The sequence below is a fragment of the Lycium ferocissimum genome, chromosome 10, assembly GCF_029784015.1.
Source record: "Lycium ferocissimum isolate CSIRO_LF1 chromosome 10, AGI_CSIRO_Lferr_CH_V1, whole genome shotgun sequence".
In the NCBI taxonomy this organism is placed as follows: domain Eukaryota; kingdom Viridiplantae; phylum Streptophyta; class Magnoliopsida; order Solanales; family Solanaceae; genus Lycium; species Lycium ferocissimum.
The window spans coordinates 41,394,187-41,408,688 of NC_081351.1; the positions used below are offsets into that span (position 1 = coordinate 41,394,187).

At 34.3% G+C, this 14,502-nt stretch overlaps 1 protein-coding gene across 1 annotated transcript; it reads right to left on the reverse strand.

Annotated features, from left to right (window-relative positions):
- Window positions 1-7,657: 7,657 nt before the first annotated feature.
- On the reverse strand, window positions 7,658-8,990 carry LOC132034912 (uncharacterized). The gene is made up of 3 exons (XM_059425248.1): window positions 8,772-8,990; window positions 8,142-8,687; window positions 7,658-8,038 (listed from the first exon to the last, which is right to left on the reverse strand). Exons 1-3 carry the CDS (start codon window positions 8,988-8,990, stop codon window positions 7,658-7,660), a joined length of 1,146 nt encoding a protein of 381 aa, XP_059281231.1.
- Between the last annotated feature and the right edge of the window lie 5,512 nt (window positions 8,991-14,502).

The following is a 14,502-nucleotide window of genomic DNA, read 5'->3' on the forward strand; positions in this document are numbered from 1 at the left end:
TTTTTTTCACAATAAGTGATTAACATAAGAAATTAGTCTAAGCTCTTATATGAAAATAATAAAATAAATAAAAGTAATATTGTTAGACCAATTCTCATCATGATTTTATTGTAACCGATGCAAAAATATTTATCTTTTGCACTTACAAAATTTTGGTTAAAATACTAGTATTTCAATGATAGCCTCATGTGTATATAAAACTTATGGTTAACTTTGAAAGTTTATTGTCGTTGACACTCTAAATTTATAGCTATTCATTTTGTCATGACTAATAATTGTAATTATTAAGCAAACTATTTTCACTTTTATCTCCGATATAACTTGAAGAAAAAATATTCATTTAGCCACTAGATTTTGTTTTGAATATTTTAGTGTGGCTAAAAGATTATTATTGTTGTAGTAAACCTTAACTCGTGGTAAAACAAAAAATGATTAGCTACTAAAATTTTAGCACAACAGTGACCCTGTGGCTATTTAATTTCTTCATGACAAACTATTGTAGCTATTAGTAGACTATTGCCACCGATGTTAGTACTCGAAGCAAAAATATTTATTTAGCTACAATATTTTGTTTAAAATAACTTTTTGTATAAAAGGTTACTATTGCTACAACAAATTTCAATTTGTGGCAAAAACTAATGATTAGCTACGAAATTTTATTATACCAAAAACTTTGTAGCTATATCATTTAACTATTGCCACACTTGTTTATAATTTGAAGCAAAAATATTTATTTAGCTACGACATTTAGTTTCAAATAATTTATTGTGGCTAAAGGGTTACTATTGCTACACTAGCTTCTATCGCGTGGCAAAAACTTATCATCAACTACAAAACTTTATTGTAGCAATAAAGTTGTAGCAATTTAGGTAATTATTGCCACGATTGTTAGCAATTATAGCAAAGGAGGAATTAGCTTTGTCAATTTAATTTTTCGTGGCTAAGAAATTTTACGAATTTGTAGATATACCATGGAATTTAAATTTTATATATATATATATTAGCCACAATTTTTGAATTCATAGCTAAAATTCCGTAGCTATCCATGCATTATGTTGTAGTGTGTACTGGTTTAGGTGTCAAATTGGAATAAGCTTCAGTTTAGGTGGTTATGAGGAATCTCAGGACAAGTTTAGGAAGCCGCTTATGACTTTGGCCTTTTTATTTCCTTTTTTTAATTTTATTTATGACTTTGTGGACAAGAAAATGGTGGGGATCCTATAGGTGAGGGTGTATTGTGTATCTATGTGTACCCTACATGTGTGTGTAGGTTACCCTTTAATTATGAAATCCAAGAAATCAAAGTGGAAATTTAGGGTATTTTTGTGCACCTAAATGTATGGGATGTAGTTATTCCAAAATATCTAGTTATGTGGAATGTTCTTGAAAAATGATTTGGCTTGAGATAATTGGGAGTGGTTTTAGAAATAAAAATAAAATAAAAATGAGTGAATAGATAAATAATTTTTTTTTTAAAAATGCTCCCTCCTAAATTAACAACAAAATTAAAATGTCCATTATTCAATATTTAACTAATAAAGCTTTTAATTCGAATTAAAATAAAAAGGTAAAATGTTTTTTTTTTAATTTATTTAATTTTTGAAAATTTTCTTCTTTTCGTAATAAAACGAAATTAAACTATAAACATACTAAGATAAATAAAGGCCAAAACGACAAAAACAAGACGTAAAAAATGTTTAAACACTAAGAATGGTGAAAAAGAAATCTCGAGGCGGCACAAAATTATGTGTCTACAGTTAGTACCCACTGTAAAATAAGCAACTAAAGAGGTGAATGTAGTTTTTTCTTATCAAAATTAATGTGCTACTCATTCTATCTTTTTTAATTGTTATGTATTAACTTGACATGCCTATTAAGAAGCCAAAAATAGAATGGAGAAGAAGTGACAGGTACTAAATGTAATTACAATAACTTTACTTATTTTTATTTTACTTACGTATTTTAGCAAATTAATTTTTTTTATTGTTTCCGTCTAATATAAAAAATACATATATAAACTTATAAAAGTCAAATATATATATATATATATATATATATATATATATATATATAGAGAGAGAGAGCAAAATTTTATAAAGTGAATTTTTGTTTATTTAGAAAACTCACCTTTTAAAAGGGACAAGTGGGTCCCATTTTTTTTCTTTTTCTTTTTACTCACTTAAACACTAATTAAGTAAAATGGGGTCATATTAGATATTTAGAACTTTGAAAAAGGGAGTGAATTTATATTACCCAAACTTTGAGAAAAATCCCAAAACTTATTTGCTCTCTCCTCTTTCTTTCTCACGATTCAACGGGAACTCTAAAAAAAAAACTCTCATTTTTCTACTTTGTTCTTTTCTGGGATTTTGCTAAAATTTCACTTCAACATTATCATCTTGCCATAATATCATGTAAATTTCCTTTATTTTGTTTACTTCAAACTATTTGAATTAGGGTTTAATGAAGAAGAAGAACATAAAGATTATGAACTTTAATTTTGCTATTATCAGGAAAAAATTTCTGTCCCTCAATACTTCTTTTACTGTTATTAGCTGCGATTTGGTGGTATTAAAACGAAAATTATTTTGGGTTGAACTTTAGCACCAACTATATTGTTTTGGGTTGAACTTTAGCACCAATTATATTATTTGCATTAAGAAGAATATTTAATTTGTTCAAATTCGATACAGATTGCCCCCTTACAACTTTAAGAGTTGCTGGAACAACTTTTGCATTTGTTAGGATAACTTCAAAAGTTGTTCTAGCAACTGCAATAGTCGTTGGAACAAATGTAAAAGTTGTTAACAACCAATTTGTGAGTTCTCTTACGATCAGCTGCTTAGGCATAGGATATCTTTGTTTATTGTCGACACAACTTTAGAAGTTGTGCTACAAATACAGTTGTTGTTCAACTTTTTTTTTTTTTGGTATTATTAAATTGTTTCATTTACTAATTTTAACTATCTTTTGTGTAGATAAGATAAAATGGGCCAACATAAGAGGAAGAGAACCAGGTCACCTTGTCCTGATGCTAGGAGTTTAGCTGCTGCTAGAAAACGAGATGTTGCACATAAAATACCTACCACATCAGTACAAAAGTTGATTGATGAAACTGCCCGAGCAAGTGAGGCTCTTGCTTATGCACCTTTGGAGATGGTGATACCTTTAAACAATGAGCATTTGATTGGTGAAAAAGAAACACTTTAGAATAGTGGTGAAAAGTCAGGTGAAGAAGAAAAAAGTGACAAGAGTGCAACTGAGCAGTCAGGTGCAGAGGAAAAAAGTGGTGAGAGTGTAACTGGGCATTCGGGTGAAGAAGAAGATAGATCTCCGGCTGGTGACATGAGTGGTAATCAGGTTAGAGAATAAAGAAATGAGGATAGTTGTAACGACCCGTCCCGTCGTTACGGTGAATTTCGAAATATTCATGACACCGGCTCCCGAAGACATGCTTGAGCCTTCCCTTGCAGCTTGGGAACCGTTAACTTGATCGAGAAATCGTATGAGTTGCGCGTAAAGAATTAGATTGAGGCCCTCAAGCCCAGCTTTGACCGCTTCAGCGTCATACACGTCGCCCCAGCGGTGCCACAGTAGCGGCTTGTCTGCCGTGAGCAGAGAATCCCATTCGACCGCAAGTTGGCCCACCGCATAAATTATGTAGATTGTCTATGTTATGTAGACCGTATAGATTTATAGGTGTATGTATCTGTTCTAGGTGCATGTATTTGTTTTAAAAATTGAAAAAAATGCTTAAGCGTGCCCTAGGTAATCATTACTATGTATTGGAGGGAAAATTTGGAGGGAAATTGGCTGGTTTAGAGCCATTGCGAGGTAGGGGTATATTGATCATTTTACATTGGTCTTACATGGGTTGCGCTAGTTGTGCCAAAATGGGTTGGGTCATTTAGCAGCAATCTTTTTTTAATTCTTTATTTTTAATGTTTTTCCCTTCTTCTTTTTTGGTGTTGGGGATAGATTATATTTTGTAAGTAGTGGGGAAGAGGAAGGTTTACAAAAAAAAAAAAAAAAAAAAAAAAAAAAGGACTTTTGACGGTTTGGCTTCGCACCTGAGGAGTACAAAATAGAAGTGTAAACGTTAAAATTGTAATTCTGATCCCAAAAATAATTGTCTAGTCTATATTTATGTACCAAGTTATTTATTCATTTCCTTTTGAGCAAGAGTCAAAGAGGCTACAGATAAATGTCTCTGAATATTTCCTCTTTTAATATGAAGTGTTTTTGTCATTATTATTTGAATGGATATTTCCTCTTTGAGCCATTGTTGAAGTGTTTTTGTCAATATTACTTGAATGAGCATCATACTATTAAAAGATGCTAGTATAAAACATCTATATTATTTTATTTTTTAGATACACCAGATGTGAAAGGAAAGAAAAAACAATTCTAATCAGGATTATTGGGATAGAGTTACCTAAGTACAAACCCGTGCATGCATTCCAACAATAAGAATTCCAATTGTTTTTTATTTGAATTTTTTTTATTACAAGGACACCAATTAATCATTCATTTGTCAAATTTAACATTCACTTTTTTTGTTGACAAATTAAACATTAAGGAAAGAGAGAGAGATTATTGTAAAGGCATTGGTATTAACGTTGTCAATTGGCCAAACATAAGAAACATTTTATTATTGTTATGATTATTTTTGGAGGCGTATGATGACAATTGACAAGTCATTTAGGGAAATGATATGATAATTCACTCGTATATAGTATGAGCTAGAACTAGGGAAAAGGGTCAAATATACTCCTCTACTTTAGTTTATTGGTTAACTTTATCCTCCGTTAGCCAAAAAACTTAGATCAAATATACTTCCTCAAGGAAACGTCAAGATTTACAAGTTGGGGCCAAATATACCCCTACCGTTAGAAAAGTTTCAAAAATACCCCTCATTTCTAATAAATTTCCATATAAACAAGTCTAGTCATTGGATTTGGGTGACATAGACGCCACATGACATTTAACTTATTCTATGTGGTGCCTACGTGACAATTTTTTAAAAAGCAATCTAGAAAATTAATTTTTGTAAAAACAAATTTGTTAAAAATGACTTTTATTAAAAATCTGAATATTTTTTTAATTATAAAACCCTCTTCTTCCAAAAAAATATTCTAAAAAATTGGATTTTTTATTAAAAAATCTGGAAAATGATTTTTTTTTTAAAATCAGTTTTTCAGATTTTTTAAAATTAATCCAGATTTAAAAAGAAACTAGGACACTTTTTTTTTAAAAAAAAAAAACTTTACAGTTTTCCAGATTTAAAAAAAAAAATCATTTTGCAGATTTTTAACTGAAATATCCAATTCAAGAATATATTTTTAAAAAATGGCTTTTATTAAAACAAAAAAGTTTCAGATTTTTAATAAAAGCCATTTTTTTTTCAGATTTGTTTTAAAAAATTAATTTTCTAGATTGTTTTTTAAAAATCGCCACGTAGGCACCACATAGAATAAGTTAAATGCCATGTGAAGTTAAATGTCATACGACGTCCACATAGAATAAGTTAAATGCCATGTGGCGTCCATGTCACCCAATTCCAATGATGATTATTTTGATTTGCTTATGTGGGAATATGTTAGAAATGAGGGATATTTTTGAAACTTTGCTAACGGTAGGGGTATATTTATTTTAACTTTATGAGAATATTTGACTAACTTTTTATAGGTGCCTACGTGACAATTTTTAAAAGCAATAAAGTTAAGACTTTTAAAAAAACTAAAGTAAGAAGTATATTTGACCCTTTTCCCTAGAACTATATACCAACTATCATACAATAACTGTGAATTGTCGTTTTCTAGACCTAATAAAAGTATGAGAGCCCAAAATGAGAAGAGGTCCCTCCCTTCCAGTCTGCAACCAGTTCTCATTTTGCTTTAGTTACCAAAAATTAGTTTTCTCTCACTTTTACTCTTTTAGTACTATGATGATATGATGACAGTCTCTTTCTCTTAGATTCTTTTTTATTTTTTTTCAAAATTTCCAAAATCATCGAATATGAAAAATCTTTATACTTTGCCCCCTCATTATTTCAAGTGATAGAACACACAAGAGTGGTGAATTGAGTGTTTGTTGATTTTTCAATATTTCTGTGAGATAACTAAATTGATTATTTCTAGACTTAAGTTGATTGAAATTATTCATGGAAGTTTTTTTACGTACACAAGTTAAATAAGAAACAAGTGAGTGATCACAATGAATATATGTTAGCAGAATTTAAATAGGGAAAGCTAAGCAATAAAATGAGAATACAAACTCAGTTTTATATTGTTTCGACAAGTTTACATCCAGTCTTCCTTAGAAGGTTCCACTAAATATAATCAATCTTGTTTTACTCGAGCACAAGTTTTACACACACACCACGATTGTATGATTTTAATCCTTCGAGCACCATATATAAACAATTCTTTAATACTACAGCTTTACAGTTGCTCACCAGTCACCACTCACCACCAATAGTTCTTAATTAAACTATTTTGGCAACTATTGCTTTCATCAAAACTACTTGTAAACCCTTGGGCTAACATAAAATTGCCATATGGGCTTTAAAAAAAAGTTTTGTTTGTCATTTATTTATTTATTTATTTGTTTTTACGTGTTTGCCATGCACACTTATATACGAAACATTGCACATTTTTTCAAAACAGTAATATAGAAAATATTTTTTGGAAGAAAAGTGATTCTAGTAGAGCTAAAATTAATATAAAATTTTACTTTTGCAGATGTTATATTTGTGAAGGCCAGTATTGTTTTATTTAAAGTGATAAAGAAAAGTTTCATTTACTGTTTTTATTCTTTTATGTTAGTCAGTCCTTCCAATTCTCAAAAAGGTGGCCTAATTCAACGTGCTTTTGTGGAATAAAGTTTAAGTGTTTTAAATAACTAAGTACAAGTAGAGAAAAGGTGTCAACATAAAATTCTGACATATCAAATTAGGAGTAGACTAGAAAGTTCAAAACATGGATCAAACTACGATAATATTGAAATGTTTATTTACGTAAATTTGAAATCCTTTAAGCAACTTTTTCTACTAAACAAATATGTGAAGTTTTTTTTTGTTTTGTTTTAAACCAATTCCATAGACTCCGGATGTCTATGGCCATTGGGGGGTTTGGCATTGACCCCGACCTTGTTAATAACATATCAAAATATACATGGGAGGAGGGCTACGCCATTACTCCCTTCTTTACATTAGTGAGAACCATCCTGCTTACTATTAGTCCCTACTAGCTAAGAGAACATTCACTAATTAGAAGCGCTTCTAATTAGTTGTGTTCTCATTATAAGCCTATACTTACTTAAGGACATCATAACTATAATACAAGAACATTTTACGGTGGACTTGCACCACATTCCTAATGAAGGTCTTAATAGCCCGACAAAATATTTTATACAAAAGTTCACGCTCCTTTCTTTGCTTATGATTGCTTCTTTCCTTCTTTTCATGTTTGCATCTTCTCAGCCTTCTCTTATGTTTGTCCTTCATCTTATTCTTGTCCTCCTAATTCTAAAGTTTGCCATTTGAGCCTTATCCATTCTCACTGCTCCTCTTGCTTGTGTTGGAATTTCCTACATTGAAAAATATAGGTTAGCAATCAAACTATACTGTGCATTGCTTCCAAATTTAGCCAAAGAATCACCGTGTTTGCTTCCACGAAACGCGTTGGACTTTGATGTTTCTCTTATCGATGATCCTCTTCATAGCTAACACTTCCTTCAAGAGTTCCCAAGGAATATCATACGTTCCGTCTAGCCACTTCACCACCAGCATTGAATCCACTTCAATAATGTTGTTGTTGATATCATTATGATCAATCCAGTTGATACCAAAACTTGCCGCACCGGATTTACGCACCGTTGTTGGAACAAAATTGTAAAGCTTTAGAAAAAGCCATAATGATATCCCCCTATAGTCTCTCGGCAATTCCTCCATTCTCGCTTTGTTGCTATGTGCCATCGCTTCCATCGGTGTTGATCTTGATGACATTTTACGGAGGTTTGCTCGAGTAATCGGCATCTTTGGTTAAAAAATAGCTATGTGCTTCCATAGTATTGCACATTCTGTTCCAACTGTAGCTCAAATCAGCTTTGTACCCCTTTTTTTTAATGATACACCTTACATGCTGCGCCACTTCATAATAGATTTTGGCCACAGAATACTTCTTGTTTCCATATTTCCAAGAACTCCAGGCTTTCCACAATTCCCAGCAAATAAAGATAGGAATGTATTGGTATGCCACTCTTAGCATAGAATTTTGTGTGTTGAAATTCCACCATGTAGTGAACCTGGCCTGAATACTCTGATTTTGCGTAGTGATTCCCAGAGAATCACCAAAGAATTTCCAGATTTTCTTGGCTAACTCCCCTTCAATGAAGACATGGTGAATGGTTTCCTCCTCAGGATGAGTACAACAGATGCACATAGGGTCAGCATTACTTGAATAATTCTTGATTCTATCATACGTAGGCAGCTTGTTCTTGATTATTCTCCAACTGATAAAGGCCATTTTGAAAGGAATCCCTTTATTCCATATACACTTCCATATACGAGCTTCAGGTAATCTCTTCCTTAGAACTTGAAATGTACTAGCACAAGTGAAATTTCCAGGAGAATTAACAGTCCAAATGGCCTGATCCTTCTTGTTTCTCTGGCCAATTTCTACCCTCTGAATGATGTAGCAAATTTCAGGTGGCAGCAACTTTGAAATGTATTCCATATCTCAATTGTTTCCTTCTAGACAATCTGATACCATGAGAGTACCAGGGTTATTTTCAGATTGGTGATGCAGAGCTAGAGGACCAATGCCTGTCCAATTATCCCACCAAAAGGATATTTTAGCTTCATTTATCCTCCATAATATATGAGGTTCTACATCAGCTTTGATTCTCAATAATTCCTTCCAGATAAAAGATTGACAGCCTTGAATTTTCCTGGCAACTACATGACTTCTTTGACAATACTTAGCCATCATAAACTGAGACCATAAATTATCTTCAACTCTGACTCTCCACCATCTTTTGGCTGCGAACACTTTACATATATCCACAATGCTTTTGAAACCTGTCCCCCCTCCTGTTGAGGGTAGCACATATTTGCCCAAGAACTCCAATGGTACCTTCTTTTATTATCAGTCTGCCCCAAAAGAAATCTGCAAAGTATCTTTCCAGCTGTTTTATAATGCCATAGTGGGGGACATTACGCAAGAAAGTATGCGGGGTTTGAGACCGGAGCACATGCTTGATGATTATTGCTCTTCCCCACGAGGATAGAATGTTGCCTTGCCATCCTTGAGCTTTGTTCATGACATTTTTTGCAATATCCGCAAAATAAGAAAGTCTTTCCTTCCGAAATATAGGGCGACCTAGGTATTTCATAGGAAAGAATTGATGCTTGTAACACAGAATTCTACTAATCATCCTCCTCCTATTTTTCGGAGAGTGAGTAGCAGTCAAAAAGATGCTTTTCTCAATGTTGATCTCTTGACCAGACTCCCTTTCATATTGTTTCAAAACCTTGGTGATCATTTTAATAGTTCTTTTGTTTCCTGAGGAGAATATAACAATATCATCCGCATAGCATAAGTGATTGATTAGAGGGCCCTTCTGATGCATAGTGTACCCTATGCAGTAGGTTCAGGGCCTTAGACAGAGTTTCAGCAGCCAAAACAAATAAGCCAGGTGATAGAGGATCACCTTGCTTAAGACCTCTGGTAGAGTGAAAGAACCCATGCCTTATGCCATTGATCATAACTGAATACCAAACTTCGGTGCTATGAGCCTATGTATGATATCAATAAATATCTCGAGAGAATCCCATACGCACGATAACGGTTTTGAGGAATAGCCAAGACACCTTGTCATATGCTTTGGCCATATCCAACTTCATTACCATGTTCCCATGTTTGTTGTTCTTTTTGATGTCCTGTACCAACTCTTGAGTGAGTAAAACATTCTCAGTAATCAACCTGCCTTTGATAAAACCAGTTTGGTTCTGAGAGATTAGTTTAGGCAAGATGTTAGTAAGTCTGTTGGCGATAATCTTGGAGAGGATCTTGTTTGAGAAGTTGCTCAAACTGATTGGTCTCATCTGAGAGAAGTTGTTTGGAGATTCCACCTTAGGAAGCAAAATCAAGCAAGTGTGAGTATAAAACTTGGTGAGTTTGGCCCCTCTGAAGAAATCTGCGACCATGTTGTGTACATCATCTTTGATGATCTCCCAGGTAACTTGGTAGAACTTTCCACAATACCCATCAGGCCCAGGGGCACTATCAGGGTCTAGGGAAATAATAGCCTGATGAATTTCCTCCATAGTAGGAATCTTAGTAAGGCTCTCATTATCTTCAGTGGTCACACTTCTCTCAATGTTTTCCACAATTCTGAATTCAGAATGCTGCACAGGCTGAGAAAACAAACTGCCAAAGTGTCTAATGGCGATCCGCAATTTTATCATCCCCTTGTATCCATTGATTCTGCTCATTTTTTATCCTGTAAAGCTGTGTTTTTTTCCTTTTTTGTCTAATGACACTGTGGAAGTATCTTGTGTTACTGTCTCCCTCATCTTGCCATTTGATTCTGGCTTTTTGTCTCAGCATAGACGTCTCTCTGCTTACCCAATAAATTTGCTCAGCATACTTAGAGTGGAGCAGACTTCTGTTTAGATCAGTGTTGTGATTAGTATACAAGTCTTCAGCCTTTTCCACTTGTTTTTCCAGTTCTTTCACTTTCTCAAACACATTGCCAATGCTGTTTTTTGACCACTGGCTTAGGCAGTTACTAAGTCTTTTCAATTTTTGTTGCAGAATCCACATTGGATTGCCCCTCACATCATATCACGACCCAATTCGCGAGTCGTGGTGGCACCTACACTATCCCTCCGAGTAGGCGAACCACATTACTAATAACAAGTTAAATAAGCGAAAAATCAAATAAGAATAATTTATCGAGTCTTAAATACTTATCATAGCTAGAAATGTCACGACAACCCCAAAATCTGGTCAAAGGGTACAAGAGCGCTAACATAGTTTGGAATAAAAGTCTGAAAATACCCGAAGGCTACATACTGTCTGTCGAACAAAAAAAATAGAATTAAATAAGAGGGTCCTTCAGGGGCCACGAATGACCAAGTAGCTCACCCTGAATGACCGAAAGATGTCACCCTCGCGTATCAGCCACGGGGTGTAGAACTGGAGCCTGGATCGTACTCTGCACTCAACAAAAGTGCAGCAAGAGTAGTATCGCACAACACTAGTACCGGTAAGCATCATAGGCCGACAATGATTAGATAACGCATGAAGAAGTGAAACTAACAAGTGGCACATAGAGCAAACAGTATGGTCACATATAATATACAAGTAAAGTGTAAAGGAATCATGAGATCAACCAAGACGATATAATTCACCGGATGATCGATCAAATGTATGAGTGAATGAATGCAATGCAATGCAACGATCACCTCTCTCACTCCACTCTCGTACACACATGCTAATGGCGGGGCCTCAAAGTCATGACCCATTGAGGACTTGCGAAGTCCATGTACCACTCGTGCTCTCCCGTAAAACCTCGGAGGCTTTCAATCACTCTCAATCTCCGGCAAGGACCTCGGAGTCTCTCTGTCACTCTCAATCTCCGGCAAAACCTCGGAGTCTCTCAATCACTCAGCTCACCATCATCACAAGAATAATATGGAAGGCATGTCATACATGATATCAGTCTCAACAACATCACCAATATACAATCAACAAATACAAGTCATATTAATGTTATCATTCTTTTTCATATAATGAGGGAGCTAGTATATGACAGAGATACAAACAGGTGATAATCACAGAAAATAACACATATGGCGACAAGCCCACATAGCAGCTGACAAAGCCAACCTAATTGGAATCCACCTCCACTTCATGCCCGAAGACCTATATGCTATCCCCGTCACTTTCTACAACTACATACGATTCTCTAATCGTAGTCTAACTAAAGTAGACGTAACCTACCTCAATGCCGAGCGGTGCCACGAACAATCAAACTAATGTCTTCCCTTTGCATAGAGCCTCGAACGATCAAAATCTATAAAATATGCAATCTACGTTAGAATACGAACCTAAGGACACCCATATTGCTATATTTATATTCGAAACCCAAAAACGACCTTAAAAAGTGACCACGGACCCACAAGGGCAGAACTGAAATTTTATTGAAAAATCATATCACCCATAACCTAAGGGTCATTATCCAAAAAAATTAGTTAATTTCATCCATAAATTGTCCCTCAAATCCTAAATTCTCATCTCTTAAGACTAGGGCTTAAAACCTTCAATTATCTCAAAATCTTAATTATCAGGAATTTGAAGGCGTGCATATAATTCAATACAATTTATGAATATCCAATAGATTAATTATCACATCCCAAAAATACTAAACATGGAAGAAAATTACTACATCTCTGTATAAAAGTGAAAATGCGGAAGCTTTAAACATCAACACTATCTGAACATTCCATGCTAGCAGTTCACTTAAAAATCATAAAAAATATGCGTCCCACCTAGTAACCTCTCACTGCTCCGTTAGTTAGTACCCCATCATTACCTAATCATTTGCTAAGTTTTGTTGGTTAATGCTTTCCTAGTTCAATTCGTTTATTTTCTTTTTAGTAAGCCGAAAAGTTAAGTCCAAATTGTGCATGGCAATAGGTAATAATCCAATGATGATACAAGAAACAACAATAGGTACGAGATATTGGTTGTAAACTAGTTGTTCTATGCATTTTGTATGTTGCAATTTAGTTACTAGTGCCATCAATAATTACTCTTAAAAAAATATGCACGTAGAACAATCTGATATTTTCCTTAGTAATAGTGATCAATTGATCTTCCAAATCATTGGTTCATTAAATAAATTATGCACTTTCCAAAGGCCTCTATATAATAATCAATAAGTAAGTGCATGATATGAACTAACACCAAGATAATACCTGAAGCTTAAAACCAGTGAATTAATCACTGTGTCGTACACCAAAACCTTTTGAGCAGCCCCTTCGTTTATTTTTTCCAAGAGTCAAAGCTCATTTACCCTAATATTTTTATCCCCACAACCACTACAACGTGGTTTCAGCCAGAATAAGTAATGGGCTTGGCCCACTTCTTTACCACCATAGCCTCCCTATTTCACTTATTCAATTAACCACTTTGTTTTATTTAAAAAAAATTATCCACTCCGTCAAATACTATATTTACCAATTTATACCTTATATGTGTGAAACTTATATTCTTATAAATAAACTATTCACACATATTAAATAAATATATTTCAAAAAGTACCCGCCAATTAAATCACCGTGCCACCAGTTCCCGCAAGTCAAGAATATCATTTAAAGCTACGGAAAGGGTATTTTAATGAAAAAGAGCCCAAAAATGCGAAACGACCAAACGGGTCGTTACACATCAGGATGCCAGGAATCTTTCACAATATCCATGAAATCATCTTGTTCGGTCCAGAAGTTTAAAAATCTGAAGTACTTAGTCCTTGGAGGCTCCTTACTGCCACATTTCATTATGAACCCTGTGATCTGATCCTGTTCTTGGGAGGTGCCTGATATTGACAATAGGGAAATTTTGCGACCATTGATCATTATACATAACTCTATCCAGCCTCATCAGGATCCTCCCCCTCAATCTTCTAGCATTAGTCCATGTGAATTTATCCCCAGAGTAACCAGCATCCATCATGTTGCAATCTTCCATACAACCTACAAACTCCAAACTTCGCTAGTCTATGTTGTCTTCCCCCGCTTGCTCCTCGGCTTCCATGATGTTATTGAAATCTCCCATTATAGTCCATGGTTTGTTTATGTGACTATTCAGGGTCCTCAAATTATCCCATAGTCTTTTTCTCTTCCTAGAAGAGGTTTTAGCATAGACTATTGTTACAAAGAAGTCTTCAGTGTTACTACTATGTTGGACTTCCATAGTAAGCTGTTGATTGTGATCACTGATCACCTTACATTTGAAATCATCTTCCCATAAGTACCAAATCTTGCCATTCTTGTTTGTGACAGCATTAGCAAATCCCAGCTTTCTTTTGTATTTCTGAATCTTGTTTTTGTTGATGACAGCATTATGTACAAACGGTTCTTGAAGGGCCACAAAAGTGGCCTTGTGTATCTGAGTGATTTTTTTGAGTCTATCAAAAGCTCCTCTGGAGCCTATCCCTCTTATGTTCCATATGATTGTATTAATCATAGGAACTGTTCAAAAGTGCTTCTTTGATCCTCTTCCCTTGCCTCTGGTGACCATTGCAGGGGTTGAGGTACTTGGTTTTTGTTGTTGCACAACTATGTGAAGTAAATCCCCAGAAAGTCAATTAAGATTGGACCAGTACCATTTGGTTTTAGTTTTATTTTCATTAACAAGAAAAGGGCACCGTATTTTTTCTTTTTAAAAAAAAAATTCAAAGTAGAGGAATGATAGTGCCCGTTTGGAAGTGGAA